At 42.8% G+C, this 17,255-nt stretch overlaps 1 protein-coding gene across 1 annotated transcript in view; it reads left to right on the top strand.

The window, feature by feature from the left end:
• The first annotated feature begins 566 nt into the window (after window positions 1-566).
• The window catches only part of igfbp2b (insulin-like growth factor binding protein 2b), a 58,544-nt gene continuing 41,855 nt past the window's right edge, over window positions 567-17,255 (top strand). The window contains exon 1 of the mRNA XM_080753428.1: window positions 567-1,129. Within this exon, the coding sequence (XP_080609554.1) occupies window positions 769-1,129 (361 nt within the window). The 5' untranslated portion in view covers window positions 567-768. The remainder of the gene's footprint in view (window positions 1,130-17,255) is intronic.

The raw sequence follows: 17,255 nt of genomic DNA, 5'->3' as shown, positions 1-17,255 counted from the left end.
TTTAAGTTTAGGCCAACTTAGAATTTTAAGTTAAGCAAAAATTATAAAAGCTGAGGCAACTTAAAATGTTAAGATAAACCAACTAAACCAATTTAAGCAAAACTTAAAGTTTTATGTTTGATTGTCTAACTTAAAAGTTTTCTGAAGTTTGTTGCCTTAACATTTTTAGTTTTCACAACTTTTATTTTTTACTGTACATCAAGCTGCCTCATGCTAGCTTCAGAAACAGGAGATATCTAGACTCATGACCTCTGGGCCACACATGGCTCGGGAACTGATGGTTCCCATGGCTACTTACTTAGAAGTCCGAGGGGGGCTTAATGCGTAAGTCAGCAGTTGTAATTGACAGGAGGGGGTCATCAACATGTCCGTACACGGACACATGTGTCCGTGGCAAAGCCTTGGTCTTGTCCGTGGCAAATCTATTGAGATTGTAGGCATATATAGGCACTATTCAAATACACACACACGCACACACGCAGAGAGAGAGAGAGGTCACTGGTTATGTCATAATATTTGAGAGTCAAAGGCGTTTAGTGTTTTGAACCTCCATGCAGTGAGCCAGTGACATGACAGCAGATAGGAGGGCTCTGTAACATTGATCGGAAGCTCTTACCTGTTTACCCACACAGGCCACTGACTGGTAGAGGATCCTAACAGCACACACACAAAGACACACACACACACACACACTCAAACACACTGTCATCCTCAATGGGTCATCATCATTCCTGCTAGCCACTGTAACAAACTGAAACTGCCGCCAGAATGCTCCTACACTTCGCCCGCGGGCTGCTGTTTGCGTACCTCGCCCTGCCCGGGGCCCTGCACGGGGACCTGGTCTTCCGGTGCCCGAGCTGCACGGCCGAGCGCCTGGCCGCCTGTCCCAAGGTGACGTCCGTGTGCACGGAGATCGTGCGGGAGCCCGGCTGCGGCTGCTGCCCGGTGTGCGCCCGGCTGGAGGGGGAGCTGTGCGGGGTCTACACGCCCCGCTGCTCCACGGGCTTCCGCTGCTACCCCAGCGCCAACGCCGAGCTGCCCCTGCAGCAGCTCATCCAGGGCCTGGGGAGGTGCGCGCACAAGGTGGACATGGAGGCCGCGGCCGCGAGCCAGGACAGCCAGGCAAACGGTGAGTTTCTTTTTTTTCCCGGAAAACGCTTGTCACGGAAAGTTGTCCTTCGAGGCTTTACAGCCTCTGTGTCTATGTCAAGGGTCTTCAACAGGGGGTCCGGGACCCCTAGGGGTCCTCAGAGTTACTACAGGGGGTCCTCCAAATCTTTGTTTGATAGAAACTCTTTTGTCTCCTTTGTTATGTTAACCACTTGAACCCTATAGCTTCCATATTTTGAAAACTTTAGCGAACAATTGCAGATCTACAAGCTCACAACGCCTTGCGCTGCGAGGCGTTATGAGCTTGTAGATCAGCTATTTTCAGCAAAGAGGTTTTAGAGGGGAAAATGAGCAGCCCAAGTAAGTACAGAGTGAAAGGTCAACTTTATTAATTATTCACGGTTCAAGTGGTTAAATATCTGAAAACAAATTGATATGAATCCAAAATGCAATGATGATTGTGCTGTCAAACAATGAATCTATGAAAATATGGAATGGGACTATATGGAATCTATAAAAAAATGTTGCGGGGGTCCCTGCTTCATCTCTCTCTCTCAACTAAGGGGTCCTTGGCCTGAAAACGTTGAAGACCCCTGCCCTAGGGTCAAATGTGTATTTCCTTGTATGGTGTTGCCCTGTGAATGTCTGTTTAACATCTACTGTATAATAGCAAAAATGGCAGAACAACAAGCTCACGATGCATCCCACCATGATGTGCTGAGCTTGCAGATTGTAGCATTATTATTGTTTTTGCCTTTCTTTTATTTCTGAACATCTTTGGACATGTTTTGCCTATGATGAAAATAGAGACACCAGGTTGAAACTGGTTAACCATCGGGGGACTGCAATTTGGTGCAGGGTCATCAACATTTCGTCGTTGTCGGGTGAAAACCTCGTATCTCCAAGTTTCAAATTTGTACGTACTATCGCAAAGTAAAGCCCTGCTTCATCATACAAGGCCGTCGCACAAAAGTAGTGAAAACAGCAGATCTACAAGCACACAACGCCTCGCGGTGCGAGGCGTTGTGTGCTTGTAGATCGGCTGTTTTAACTAGTTAAATCATTTAAAAAAGATAAATGCAAAACAAACGGTTATGGACATACAAGGTTTTCACCCGACAACGACGATTTGAAACCAAAGCATACCCATCTAGCACGACAGTGCACGGCACGCTCTTTGGACACTGACTCAGCATTTCTGCCAGTCTTCAGATTTTCACTGCCTCGCTTCTTTTGTTTCAGGAAAGCCACCGCGGCCACAGTCAAATCAATCATGTTTTTGTCACAGTAACCACAGTAAAAAAGAGAAAAGCCCCCAGATCGGTAGGGAGTGGGGTAAAATGTCAGGCCTCCCTCCCGCTCTCGCACATTATACTTATTGAGGACAAAGGGTCATTATTGATTGGTGAAAATGCATGTTGACGTACGCAGCATATTTGGCAGGCAGTGGCAGACCCACATCTGTGAGCGCGAACAAGCATTATCCCTTCCATGAACCCCCCCAAGCCATGGTCCACAACCCGCATACGCTCAGACATCTCCTATAATTGCCAGTCTGACATTCAGTGGATTGATTAAAGTACTCGATCAAGACAATTTATCCCATTTAGAACGGGTACACATTATTGTGTATCGTTATTTTATGCTTTAACTATTGAGAAAATAGCAGATATACAAGCTCACAGCGTGGCACCGAGTGCCGCGCTGCGAGCTTGTAGATCTGCTATTTTTTTTAAATCGTGAAAATCTCAATTTTGACCCGATTCTATAAGTGTCTTTTGAATCCTTCTAAGACTTTTTGAAAAACCTATGTTTCTATGTCGCAATCTGGCCAGCCATCGTCAAAGAAAAGGTCATTTTCACTAAGCTGGAGCTCAGTTGGTCTGTTCTTGAGAGACTATACTATGTCAGTGGTTCTCAAACCTTTTCATATGAAGGACCCTCAAAATGATATGTATTTGGCCACGGACCCGCATCTCAAAACATTTAGTTCCAGGGACCCCCCCAGAAGCAACATTTGAGTTACAGACGTTCGCTTTGAAAATACATATATTCAAAGATTTGCCCAAAATTTCACGACTTTTTCTAAAATACAGATCTACAAGCTCGCAGCGTGGCACCTAGTGAGCTTGTATATCTGCTATTTTTCAACAGTTAAAGCATTCAATAATCGTATGCCTAAATGGGTTAAAGTACTCGATCAAGACAATTTAATAAAAAGGCATTAAAAAGAATGCATTGTTTTACTTGGCTGGTTTAATAGTAAATGGTGCTTGCTCAAAGTTTCTTTGAAAATACCATCCATTTTACAAAAATCATTAGCCCTTTCCGAAGGCCTGTTTGAAGCGTGACAAGACCAAATCAGTATGTTTGTAAACAAACAAACACTCACTATGCAGTATGCATCCCATGTCTATAGTGCATTATAAACATATTTATAATGCATTAGAATCTGCTTATAACACTGTATAAGTATAATGCTTTATAACAATAATCACATCATATTATAAAGCATTCTATAATGACTTGTAAGGTCATCGTCCCTGTGCATTGTGATATGCACAGGGCTGGAATTTTAGGGGCAAGGCCACTTGGCCTTGGTGTTGTCCATTTTTTGAGGGCACAAAGGCCAAATGTATGTAGACTATCTGCAGTGAAATAAATAAATGGTCCTATTTACAATCCAATCCATGCTCATTCCTGCACCAATCAGGGGGAGTTACAAATTAAGAATCTCAACAAAAGACACTGGTGTCTACATATTGACAAGATTAAGAACGAGACAGAGGAGAAAGTGGTACAGTCAGCTGGGGCATTAAGGCCACTGTGGCCTCAGGACATGCCATTTTTATGAGTGGCACAAGGCCAAACTGAGCGGCAACGATGGCCATGGCCTTCACGGCCTCCCTGAAATTCCTGCCTTGGATATGCATTTCTGTCCTTGTCCCTTTCATGCCATATGGAGATCCCCGATGTCTTCATCAGTGTATGCCCATACATGGGCAAATCTGTCGGATTGGTGGTTTTTGACAACTGCCCTATATGACCGACTTCACACTCCCTTGGTTCCTCGGTGATACGCACAGCGAGTTTGAAGTCGATCCGTGAGCTTTTGATATCGCAGAGCGATGCCAGGGTGTTGCCAGGGTGTGTTCAATGAACGATCGTTCATGAACACGTTCATATTTTGGGCGAACGTGAACTGAACGCTCTTTGTTTCCGTTTGATGAACATTATTGTCGAACGCGTTCATTCTGACGTCTGTGCCGACGAACAGCGTTCGTTGGCTCGTTCTGCCTGTTCGTGCGGCGGTCCGCGGTCGCCTGTCCTCTCGTCTCTCTTTGCATCTGATTCACATGCTCCAATAGCACCCAGGTGCAGGCTCGCGGACGTTGATATGTGAGCGCATGAGCGGTGCTGTCTGCAGCATGTGTGCTTCTCTTTACATGAAGCGCTGAGTCTCCTCCTCGTTACGTTGTCTCTCACCCAAGTAAAGCCTGACTATACTTTGTCATATGACCTGTGTTGCATGCCGAAATAGCTGATCTGCAAGCTCACAACGCGTCGCAGCCATGAGACAAAGTGAGCTTGTAAATCAGCTATTTTAAGTAAGGCGGACGGTTAGAAACATCTGCCTTCACAATAAGGGTGAGACTGGGCACTGGGCACCTAAATATTGTGGGCACCTCAATGTTAAGTTGGATGAAATAATTGCTGTGTTTGGTTCTATATGGGCTGTGTCAATCATTTTGACAAATAATAGCTTGCAGCAACGTCGAAAAAGAAATACATTTGAATATCCAAAAGTATAGCCTACAAATATTATGGTTAAAAAAATAACTAAAAAGAACTAAGTTAGTTCATTTTGAGGAACCATGAACTTTTGTTCAAAATGTAGAATTATTAACTATGAAATGAACTAGTTCATTTTAGACGTTTTGAACTTGAACTTGAACTAGTTGAAAGTGAACTTTCCCAACACTGGATATCATGAGTGACACCAGCAAGCTGTCTGACAGAATATAGTGACGTCCACCATTCATCTGTAAGACAAATTTAATATAGGATTCATTTCATTATGGTCATGATGATACCATAAATGGTTTTCCGTTAAGAATTCGTTTTACCAAAAATGTTTAACACTTTTTCAAGAAATCTTGTGAAATGAAATGTCGCCAACCAATCAACAAGAACGATGATACACGAAAGAAGAAGAATCCTCTTCAAAATCCTCATAATGCTGTCTTTTTTACTTTGATTTATCTGCATACTTTTGTGCAGGTAGTGTGCGCCACTGAACTCTCCTCTGTCTGAGAAAAGAGCTCAACTTTGGCATTCTCTGTCTTGGCCAAAAGGGCCTGGGAACAACGAGGGCTGATGCTTGCAATTTAAACTCCCCCAATCAACTAGTCTTGGATATTTAGGGCGGGCAGAACATCCTCATTATTTCCACTTGCAGTTGGATTGGAGCGTGGAACTTTCTGCCTATCAAGCTTCAGCATTGCTATTATTGTGTGAGAAATCACTCAGATGTTCCCCTTCTCACAAAGCAATATTTGGTTGAAAAACAATATAAAAGACGTGGGAAAAGGTTCAGCCCCCTGCCTGTGATTGGGTACACTGCAAACCTCTGGCTCGTGCCGTTGTGTCATTACGCGGTGATGTATGAATCCAGTCAATCAACCTTTCAACACTTTTCCTTTTTCTTTTGAACTTTTGAACTATTTATCCAGGGAAGGTTTGGTTAGCACGTGTGAGCTTCAAAGGTATAAAGTAACTAAGTACACTTTTGAGGTATTTGTACTTTCCAATTGCCAATACTTTTACTTCTACCCCTCTACATCTTGGACCCAAATATTGTACTTTTACTCCACTACAATCATTTGAAGACTTTAGTTACTAGTTACTTTGCAGATATACAGTATAATATACATCACTTTTGCCCTATTTTATACCTAGGCTGTTTGAAAATAGCAGATCTCACAATGTGTAGCATCGTGTCATTTGTGAGCTTGTAGATCTGCTATTTTCACTTTTGGTACTTATTTTTGAATTCCGGACTTTTACTTAGAGTATTTCTATACTGCAGTAACGATACTTTTACTTGATCAATCAAATTGAGTACTTTTTCCACCACTGGTACACACACACAAAAAAAGATAGATTGTGTCCATGTCTGTAGTGTTCACTCACAAGTGAACCCCATGCTTCGCACTTCAGAGCGCTATATCAATCCACTATCCAGGGACGTGCTGGGCCCCTGATTCAGCCCGGGAAAAAGAGTTGGAGAGGCCCTCATTTATTTTTTTGTTATATTTCGTTGTTGGTTTAGAAATGTACAGATGAGCAGGTTCACACAAACTCTATCACTGTTTTATCATTAACCATAACAGTAAAATACATATTACCATTTTCTAGTTTTTCTCACATACCCCCTGCAGTACCTCCGCTTACCCCTAGGGGTACACGTACCCCCATTTGAGAAACACTGCATTAGACCCCCCCTCCCCCCCCCCCGGATGCAGAAGGAGCATACATAATGTTTCCCCATTTATCTCTCCTCATTATCTGCCCCGTGCTCGTTGCAAAACATCTGACCCATGCGACGCTTGTGTCAGCATTATTTTACAGTGACAATTAAGCCTGATTTATTATACTCATCACAAATCAGGCGTAGGTAGTCGCACATCAAGCCTCGCACTGCAAATGTTAGATCTACAAGCTCGCAAGGTGGTGCAACGCGATATGTATATGAGCTTGTAGATCGTCTGTTTTGCTGTGTGAGGGTCGAGGCACTAGCGCAGAACTAAGTATAAATCAGGCCTTGCTGTAGCTATTTTTGGGCCTTGACGCGACTGTCAGTCCTGGACGCTCTCCATCCCTTTGTTCTCATGAAAGATGAAACAGTGCAATCTGGCTGTTGATTCAAAGGGAAGATGAGGCGAGTGGGGGGAATGATAGCTTGTTAGCGGAGGCCGCGGCAAACACGCTCACTAGTGGCTTTTCATCAGGGGCATCCATCCACTAAAGCAGCGGGCCGGCCCCCAACCATGGGGTGTCGCACCAAATTCTGGGCCCTGGGTACAAGGATTCACTGCGGGCCCCCCTTGAATTATATTGTTATTTTGTGCTTTAACTATTGAAAAATAGCAGATATACAGGCTCAAGCTACAAGCTGCGAGCTTGTAGATATGCTATTTTTGAAAAATCAAACATTTGTGCAAGTCTTTGAATATTTCAAATCCTTCTATTTTCAAAGGTCTTTTTTGAAAAACATATGTTTCTATGTCAGTGGCGCTCAAACCTTTTCATGTGAACAACCCCCAAAATTATATGTATTTGGCCACAGACCCCCATCTCGAAATATTTAGTTCCAGGGACCCCCCAGAAGCAAAATTTGAGTTACAAATGTTTGCTTAAAGGAAAAATATGCAAGCTTGCGTGTACACAAAAACATTCCCCCCTCCCCCTCCCCTCTATGACAGGCATCGAACAGGTAGTTGTCTTTGATGCTTTCATTGATTAGAGAGATCACTAACGAGGACTTGACACTTTTATGGCCCAATCAATTACCTTAGTGTACAACCCCTCAAAGGGAGCAATTAAGAGCTCTGGCTGAGCTCCCCCTGACAAAAACGTCCCTCCACTGTTTCTGTTGACATTTAATGTCAACATAAAGAGTGGAACAGAACATAAATACAGCCAGGGGATGTGTCTTTCTGCAAGGAAACACCCCAGCACAATAATATAGTTACTGATGAAGGGAAATGGCTGCTAAAAATGTATACATATATATATATATATATATATATATATATATATATATATATATATATATATATATACACACATATATTTTAATAGTCTTAAAGTTACATATAATTCCTTTAAAAAAAGATTTCCGCACATTTTCACAACTTAAAAAAAAAGCAGATCTACAAGCTCGCAGCGCGGCACTCTGTGACGCACTGTGAGCTTGTATATCTGCTATTTTTCAATAGTTAAAGTATAAGGCCCCTCCACGGCTCCACCTTGGGCCCTAGTAACTCAGCCCCACTTTCCCCCCCCCCAATGACGCCCCTGCCCCCAATGTTTTCCACAAATCTTCTATAGGGTATCCCGGGAAAAATTGATTTTCAGACGGGGATCTGCAGCCAAATACAAAATAATAATCTATCTATAAATGCGACAAATCTCTGTCTGTTTGTTTGTAATCCGTGTATCTCGAGAACCGTTCGTCCCACCGGCTTCAGATTCGGCACGCGCGTTCCCCGCCGCCGCGCGGAGTGCAGTGCCGGGCCTCGACCCGACCCGACTCGCGGTTTTCCGAAACCGGCGCGAAACGTTCGGAATCTCCTTATGCGGAGCTGATTGTTGACATCAGGCTGTTCCGGAGGAAATCGGCGCAAGCGCTGAGTCATTGTGACATCACTTCATAAAAGGCTCTGACATCACGTACGCCACATGAGTCAACACAAAATCTCTGTGAATGTGTATGTATGTATGTAATCCGCGTATCTCGAGAACCCTTCTTCCCACCGGCACGCGCGTTCTCCAGATATGGGCATAAAGTCTGACATCAGAGTTTTCCGCAACCGGTACTGTGTGTGCAGAGATCTTCATATATGGGCATAAGTGGACAAAGACAAACAGATGGTCAAAACGGGTCCTATGACAACAGGTATATTGGGGTTTGCATTAAAGGCTGGGGCATTCATGGGGTTTGCATTAAAGGGTGGGGCATTCATTCCCTATTTCAAATTCGGCACGTGCGTTCCCCACCGCAGCAGGTAGTGCAGTGCTCGGCCTCGACCCGACCCGATACACGATTTTCTGGAACCAGCACGAAAGGTTCGGATTCTGATGTCTGACATCAGGATTTTCTGGAACTGGCACTGTGTCTGCATAGATCTCCATATATGGGCATAAAATGGATGCAGACAGACAAATACAGATATCTCCATATATGGGCATAAATGGACACAGGCAAACAGATGGTCAAAGATCTCCATATATGGGCATAAAGTGGACGCAGACAGACATATACAGATATCTCCATATATGGGCATAAATGGACACAGGCAAACAGATGGTCAAAACGGGTCCTATGACAACAGGTATAATGGGGTTTGCATTAAGTTTGTCTCCTCCTCCATCTGTTTGTCTGTGTCCCTTTATTCCCATTATGGAGATCTCTGTATCTGTCTGTGCCTCCGACTGTGTTGCAGACACAGTGCCGGTTCCCCCTTTAATGCAAACCCCATTATACCTGTTGTCATAGGACCCATTTTGACCATCTGTTTGAAAAAGCGACAGAAATCTCATATATGGGCATAAAATGGACGCAGATAAACATATATCTCCATATATGGCATATATGGGCATACAATGGATGCAGAATCACAAAGATCTCCATACGGGCATAAAAGGGACACAGACAGACAGATACAGAGATCTCCATATATGGGCATAAAATGGACGCAGATAGACAGATATCTCCATATATGGGCATATATGGGCATAAAATGGACCCAGAACTATAACTACAGTGATCTCCATATATGGACATAAAATGGACACCGACAGACAGACAGATACAGATATCTCCATATATGGGCATAAATGGACACAGGTAGACAAAATGGTCAAAACGGGTCCTATGAAAACAGGTATAATGGGGTTTGCATTAAAGGGCGGGGCATTCATTCCCTATTTACATTGTTCCGAGTTGGCCAGGTCGCCGACTAGACGCTGGGCCGCCCGAAGGGCGGCCCAGCTTCTAGTACTATTAATTTGGATTTTTTTTTTTTATTTTTTTTATTTGATTGACTTTTTTAACCCCTAGTCTCTCCAGTGGTGGCAGGAACTTCAACCTTGTGCTACCGGGGCGCCCCCTAGAGACGGTAGTTAGTGTTTGATGCAACCAAGTTGCATCAAAAGAGCTTATCCAAGTTGAACCAGAGACTGCCAAACATCTGGTCACTGCGCTTCTCCTCTGATCTTTGGTCTACGGGACATAAAGTTATTCATATAATTATTAACTGCCCTGCACCATCTTACTCACTTTTAATTGTTCCCTTGCATTTCTCTCTCTCTCTCTCTCTCTCTCTCTCTCTCTCTCTCTCTCTCTCTCTCTCTCTCTCTAATTTCCCATGTTGTCAAGGTCTGGTAATTGCCTTGGTGCCCTGCAGGTGATCCTGTGCTCAGACTTGCCCCCTCCTACACTCCCACCCTATCAGGTGTTTAATTACCATAAGGATACATACTGTAGCCTATAAGCGTGTGTGCAGGGGTGTCGCACCAAATCCTGGGCCCTGGGTACAAGGATTCACTGCGGGCCCCCCATGAATGTTCTTCATAGGGGGAGGGGGTTTAACCCATTTAGACTTGGTACACATTACTTTGTGCTTTAACTATTGAAAAATAGCAGATCTACAAGCTCACAGCGCGGCACCGAGTGCCGCGCTGCGAGCTTGTAGATCTGCTATTTTTGAAAGATCTATATGTGCAAGTCTTTGAATATTTCAGATCCTTTTCAAATGTTTTTATGTCAGTGGTGCTCAAACTTTTTCATGTGAAGGACCCCCCAAAATGATATGTATTTGGCCACGGACCCCCATCTCAAAATATTTTGTTTACAAATTTTAGTTACAAATGTACATATTTGTAATATATTACAATATTTTTATATATATTATTTATATTTGTATATCTGCTATTTTCCAATAGCTAAAGTACAAAATAACTAAGGCCCCTCCACCTTGGGCTCTAGTAACTCAGCCCCACTTTTCCCCCCTTGTGACGCCCCTGCGTGTGTGTGTGGTGGGGGGGTGTCTGTGAGGTTCGTGCACAGACGCAAGACTAGAGTGATCTTCGTGCGGTAAAGGGAAATGGCTTCGGGCGGGAGCTGCGTACGTGTCGGTGCCTGAGACCCACATAAAGGCTCCCCTCAGGTGCAATATGCTGGGGAACCCTCCCTGCTTAGCAGCCCTCCATTTTTATAGTTTTTGTTTCAACAAGCCCACACATGTGTTATGATCTAACATGGTCAGATGAGAGTTAATTATCATTACAGCGCACAAGGACACATCACTGGATGAGAGAGGGAGAGGAGAGGTCCTCCTGGCCTGGGTTAGAAGGTTACCTCTTCAGGGCCTCCATGACTAACCTTTTAATAATTCATCCATTTTATAATAGGCTAGCACTTTTCTAGGTGAATAAAACAAACAAAAACAAGTTTATTGAGATCTTTTTTTTATTTTTATTTTTTATAGTTTTCTCTTTAAAAATATATATAGTTTATAAAGCTTGGCTAGATAGGAAGTCATAAGAATGAGTTGTCAATGGCCCTGGTGGAAGAATGTTTTAATGCTTTATACCAGGGGTTCTCAAAACGTTTTAGGCCGTGACCCCCAAAATAAACATACCGTATTTGAACTGGGGACCACCCTGACAAGCACTTGGAACTGTAGGTATTAGATTTAATGTGACTCGGTTCCGCAGATAAATATTGTGAAAATAGCAGATCTACATGCTCACAACGCCTCGCAACACAAGGCGTTGTGAGCATGTAGATCGGCTATTTTCACAATGTTCGCCTCTTGTACTTAATATTTGACAGTTTGGCCAGTCCTGTCGAATATTCGACTTTTCAAATACTTTGAGGTTGAATAATTCGAATACTAAAAATCACTATTCGTGAATGCCCTAGTATGAAGATGCATTTTCTTTCTTTATTAAAGCACTGAACGAACACTCTTAATGATTACTATCAGGATATTATATACCGGTAGTTATGTGAGACTTATTCTAAACCTTTGGAGTCACAGATGCAGAAATAGGATAGTCACTTTGTTCTTTAAAATGAAATGCCAGACGCCAAAGGAATATCACTCACCCTACCTTTAAGGGGTGGGGGGTCCTTCATTTTCAAGTTTTAGAACCACTGCTCGAGAGATAGTCTACCATACAGATTGTACAAAATAAATGTTTATACATTTTAAAAAATGTATACAGCGTAGCTTTAATGTGAAGGTAGTTGGGGGAAAAGAAATGCCCTGAGGTTATTTTCATCTCCCTTTGGAGATTTGCCAACCCACGCTGTGCTAGTCTGCCAAGTCAAGACCAGATTTTCCTCCTTTCTTTTTTCTTTAAGTAAGACATTTTTACCTTCGTTGTTTCATCACTCAAGGTGACAGGTGACTCAATTCAGTGTGAAAGGCAATTTTATTTGTATAGCACAGGAGTCTGCAATGGGTTTTTTTTCAGGACCCCTTAGCTAAGAGAGAGATGAAGCACGGACCCCCTGCTACATATGGCATTGTATAAAACTGTGTTGCAGAATAAACTTTTTCATATATGTCATATACTATAGGCTCATAGACTTGTGTAGCGTTGTGTTGGATTAATGTTAATGTGTATTTCCAGATGGTTAACCATTTAAGTGCACGGTCACGATGCATTATTCTATCTATGCCGTATGAGGGCGGATTCTGCCAATGCATTTTAATGGCTGAAACTCCTACAGCAGGGTTCCCCAATTAGTTTTCCCCAAGGGCCGAATTATGTCTAGGGTACCAAGCCGAGGGCCACAACATTAGACCTTCAAGTCTAACCTTAAGAGGTGGCTTAAATCAAATCAAATTTGTAATCATGAGTAATTATCCGCTCCATCGGTCACTGGAGTTACTCATAATTGGCTAGTGTTAGTCCCCTTTACAATTTACTATTTACTATTTTACTTACTATTTACTATTACTATTTACTACTTTTTTACTATTATCGGCTTCAACCGTTAGAGGTGGCTTAAAGCAAGTCAAACCTACATTTATGGGTAACTACTGCTCCATCTATCACTAACTTGCTTAATAGGAAGTTGTCCCCTTAAGGTTTTATTGTAATGTTTTGTACTGTACTGTATTGTATTGTACTGTATGTATTGATTGTTTTGTATGGATAGCCATACCTTCACTTTTGTACAGCCTGCCCAGGGACTACAGATGAAAATTAGCTCATGGCTAAATCTGGCTCATTTACATGGATGTGAAAACTGATATGTTGATTAATGTGCTCTGTCCCTGACAAATAAATAAATAAATAAATTGCAGGGGGCGACGGCGGCGTTCCCGCTACTCCAGCGACAGTTTTCGTCGTTGTCGGGTGAAAATCTTGTATGTCCAAAACCGTTCGTTTTGAATTTATCATTTTAAAAATGATTTAAACTAGTGAAAACAGCCGATCTACAAGCACACAACGCCTAGCGGTGCGAGGCGTTGTGTGCTTGTAGATCTGCTGTTTTCACTACTTTTGTGCGACGGCCTCGTATGATTTGCGAAAGAACGTACACATTTGGAGATACGAGATTTCTATTGGGGAACCCTGTCATATACAGTGACAAAGGTTCCGTGCTGCAAAACAACCCAGTAAGCACGATTACAATCTCCCAGGCCTAAATGCTTTATTAACACGACTGTTGAACAGTAACGGATAGTAGAGTCAAAGGTTATGCTGAAAGAATAATGAAACAAAATGCCCCAGGGAGGGGGCTTGTTTCCATTGTGGTACACTGTACTCAATTCATCAGGTGTCACTTTAAACATTTTGGTAATAAGGTGTTTCCTGTAGTGTTATCTTATACTTCCTGGCAGATTAGACTATTCAGTAAGAATATTTATTATTAGTCAAAGGAAATAGGGCCTCAGGATGATATTAATAGGAATGTACATACCAGTACATAGTTCTTCATTAATTTCACTTGGCCCACTGAGAAAAGTTATGGTAATACATTTATTTTGAGGGGGGGGGGGGGGGGGGGGGGGGTGCATGCGCTCTTATAGCCAGGGGCGTCACAAGGGGTAGGAAAGTGGGACTGAGTTACTGGGGCCCAAGGTGGAGGGGCCCTAATAACTTTATCTATTGAAAAATAGCAGATATACAAGCTCACAGCGCGGCACCGAGTGCCGCGCTGCGAGCTTGTAGATCTGCTATTTTTGAAAAGTAGTGAAAATCTTTGAATATATGTATTTTTTAAACGGAAATTTCTAACTCAAATTTTGCTTCTGGGGGTCCCTGGAACTAAATATTTTGAGATCGGGGTCCGTGGCCAAATACATATCATCTTGGGAGTCCTTGACATAGGTTTCTTGCACACATTTTCACGATTTTTCAAAAATAGCAGATATACAAGCTCACAGCGCGGCACTCGGTGCCGCGCTGTGAGCTTGTATATCTGCTATTTTTCAATAGTTAACATTCTTGGGGGGCCCGCATTGAATCCTTGTACCCAGGGCCCAGAATTTGGTGTGACGCCCCTGCGCTCTTATAGCACTACACCCCTCCTGGGTATATCGAAGTAACTCCATTGAGTAAGCGTGTGTGTATTGTAGGGATGGGACGATGTGAAAATTTCATATCACGATTATTATGACAAAAGAAATCGCGATTTATGATACTATCGCGATAATCAAAATCCATTAACTTGGGGCGGAACATTTGCCAAAAAATAGCAGATCTACAAGCTCTCAACGTGTCGCAACGTTGCGAGCTTGTAGATCGGCTATTTTTTTTACATTTGATAGAGTGAAAAAAGACTGTATCAAGTACGTATATTATAAGTACCTTTCACCAATTATAGAGGGTTTACGTTGTACTGGATATGCAGCTCGGCAAATAAAAGGTGAATTGATCCCAGTGCATGACGGAGGACGATATCACGATAAATTAAATCTCCACAATACGATTATCGTGAGTGTTTTTTTTTATCACGATAAGCGATAATATCGTCCCATCCCTAGTGTATTGCTGCTGTTACCTCCCACAGTTCATTTTGGGGATTACATTAATCCCCAACTCTTCCCGCCAGCACAGCAACGTCGTATTATTTACAATGCCACTACAGATTGCTCGGCCCATCGCCGCATGTTATACACACACACACACACACACACACACACACACACACACACACACACACACACACACACACACACACACACACTGCAGCATCCTGTGCTGAGCAGAGACAAAATAACCACTATTTCCAGGTTAACCACATGTAACCCGTGTATTTTCGGTTTTCTGTTATTGTGGAGAAAGCTTTTGCTGAAAACAGCCGATCGACAAGCAGCGGAAGCTCTCCCCACAGACAGTACGGATGCTAAGTGCTTTTATAAAAAAAAAGTCATGGAAAAAACAACAACATTATACTCACAATATGGTGGGATTGCTATACTATAATACTACTTTGCCTCAGTGTTTTTGCTCTAGTCTTTTGAAACCCTGTTTAGAGAGGCTAATAAAACATAGGTCTTGAATCGCCAAACGTGACCTTTTACTCTCTGCCTCTCCTGTTCTCTAAAACCCAGTATGACCGCCAAATTGACAATGGTTTCCTCTTCAGACTACAAAGTCCGTATCATTTGGCTTTGCACACAAGGCCGCGCACGGTACAGTCGAATGCGCTATAGCGAGTTCAAGAGTTGAAGGGATCCCCCGGCGAGACAATACCTTCTTCATTATCCAGTGACTTTTGTCCATCTGCCAAGCCGTATAAAGCCATTGAAGTGGTTTAGCCTTGAGAGAGGAGCCGTTTACGCGAGCATTGGTTTGAAGTAGGGCCACTTTCTTGGAAGTACAGGGGGGGGGGGCTTTTTGGGACCACTCTAGTGTACATGATAACAGTGCACTGCAAATACATTAATGTGAAGCAACTCTGGAAAGACATTACTCATTCAGTGTTATGAGAGCGCTGTGAAAGCATTGCTCAATGGCAGTACCCCTTGCCAGCGCTTCAACAGCTTGGGACAGGTAGTTTCTATGGAGCTTGAAGACAGAATCAACAACACTGGATTGAGATGACAGCTGTTGGCTGAAGACACATGTTTTTTTTTCTTCTCTCTCTCTCCCCTGGAAAATGGCCTCTCATGTGTTCCTATAGCGTCTATAGAGAACTAGGTCATGAACACAGCCACAGATCACGCTGTCTTTAAAAAAAAAAAAAAAACATAAAAAAAAGGATACCTTGACATTTTGAATTTTTATGTTGTAGCCTACAAGTCTCCGCCGAGGACCGTGTCACAGTTTCGCATCTGTATTTGCACTTTGGCTAAAAGTGGAAAACAGCTTGTTAGCGGTGTCAGCGTGCCTCCCTTTAAGCCCTGCTATCAGTGTTCATTGGTGTTAACAAACCATGTTAACAAGGATGCTGGCAAGCCATTTTAGGAGAACATAAAATTGTGGAAACCTTTTTTTCTTTTCTTTTTTTTCACATGGTGAGAAGTGTTCTTCCATGAAGCTCTACGTTTAATTTTAGAATGTCAAGATAGATATCACTTTAACAACTTGGGGGCCAAAGTAAACGAGATACGGCCACTGGAGGTCGCTGTGCCAAAACTCAGTTGTCTCGTCCCTCAACGACAAAGGGTTAACTTGGTTACATGCAGCTGCATGCATCCTGTGTACCTTGTGAAAGACCTTGGTCCATACGTCATAATGTGGCTCGCAGAGAAACAAAATGGCACGCTTCATTGATTTCTATTCTATGCTGAAACATGAAAAGGGCTTTATCTATGAATAAGGTGCAAAGAACGCCAGGGAAGCAGAGATCTGCCTGTTTTCACGGCGACACTTTACCGCGATGGTCGGCCCCGGTTTGGATTTTAGTTTCGCGAGCGTTTGTAAACAAATGGATTATCCTCCTCAATCGTCAGTGGACACTCACGTGCACACGCACAAAGCTTCCGAGGCTCTTCAAAATTAAAGCGTAAGTGAATGACGGCAGCAGCAACAGCTAGAAATGTTAGAAACCTTGGTTTCCCATGTGTTAATAGTGAGGGGATTTTATAAGATATTTGACCAATCTGCGAAGTAAATCGTTACCAAGAAATTTCTTCACCAATGTGTTTCTAAAGGTGTGTAATAATATGTACTAAAAGGTTGAAATTCAACTCCTGGGGGAAACCTCATAAAAAAACTGATTTGTGTTTGTGTCCCATTAATTTACTATACAGGATAAAAATACAAAAAATAAATCTGCTTTAAGTAGCATGTGAGGGGTCAAACTAGGGGTTTTTCATGATGCTGAATCCATTGCAAGCATTTGTTTTGCACAAAAAACATTCCTTAGGCTAAAATCGGACCCACAAAAC

The sequence above is a fragment of the Nannobrachium achirus genome (genome assembly GCF_963921795.1).
Source record: "Nannobrachium achirus genome assembly, chromosome: 22".
NCBI classification, from domain to species: domain Eukaryota; kingdom Metazoa; phylum Chordata; class Actinopteri; order Myctophiformes; family Myctophidae; genus Nannobrachium; species Nannobrachium achirus.
This window is presented reverse-complemented; position numbering and strand designations above follow the sequence as displayed.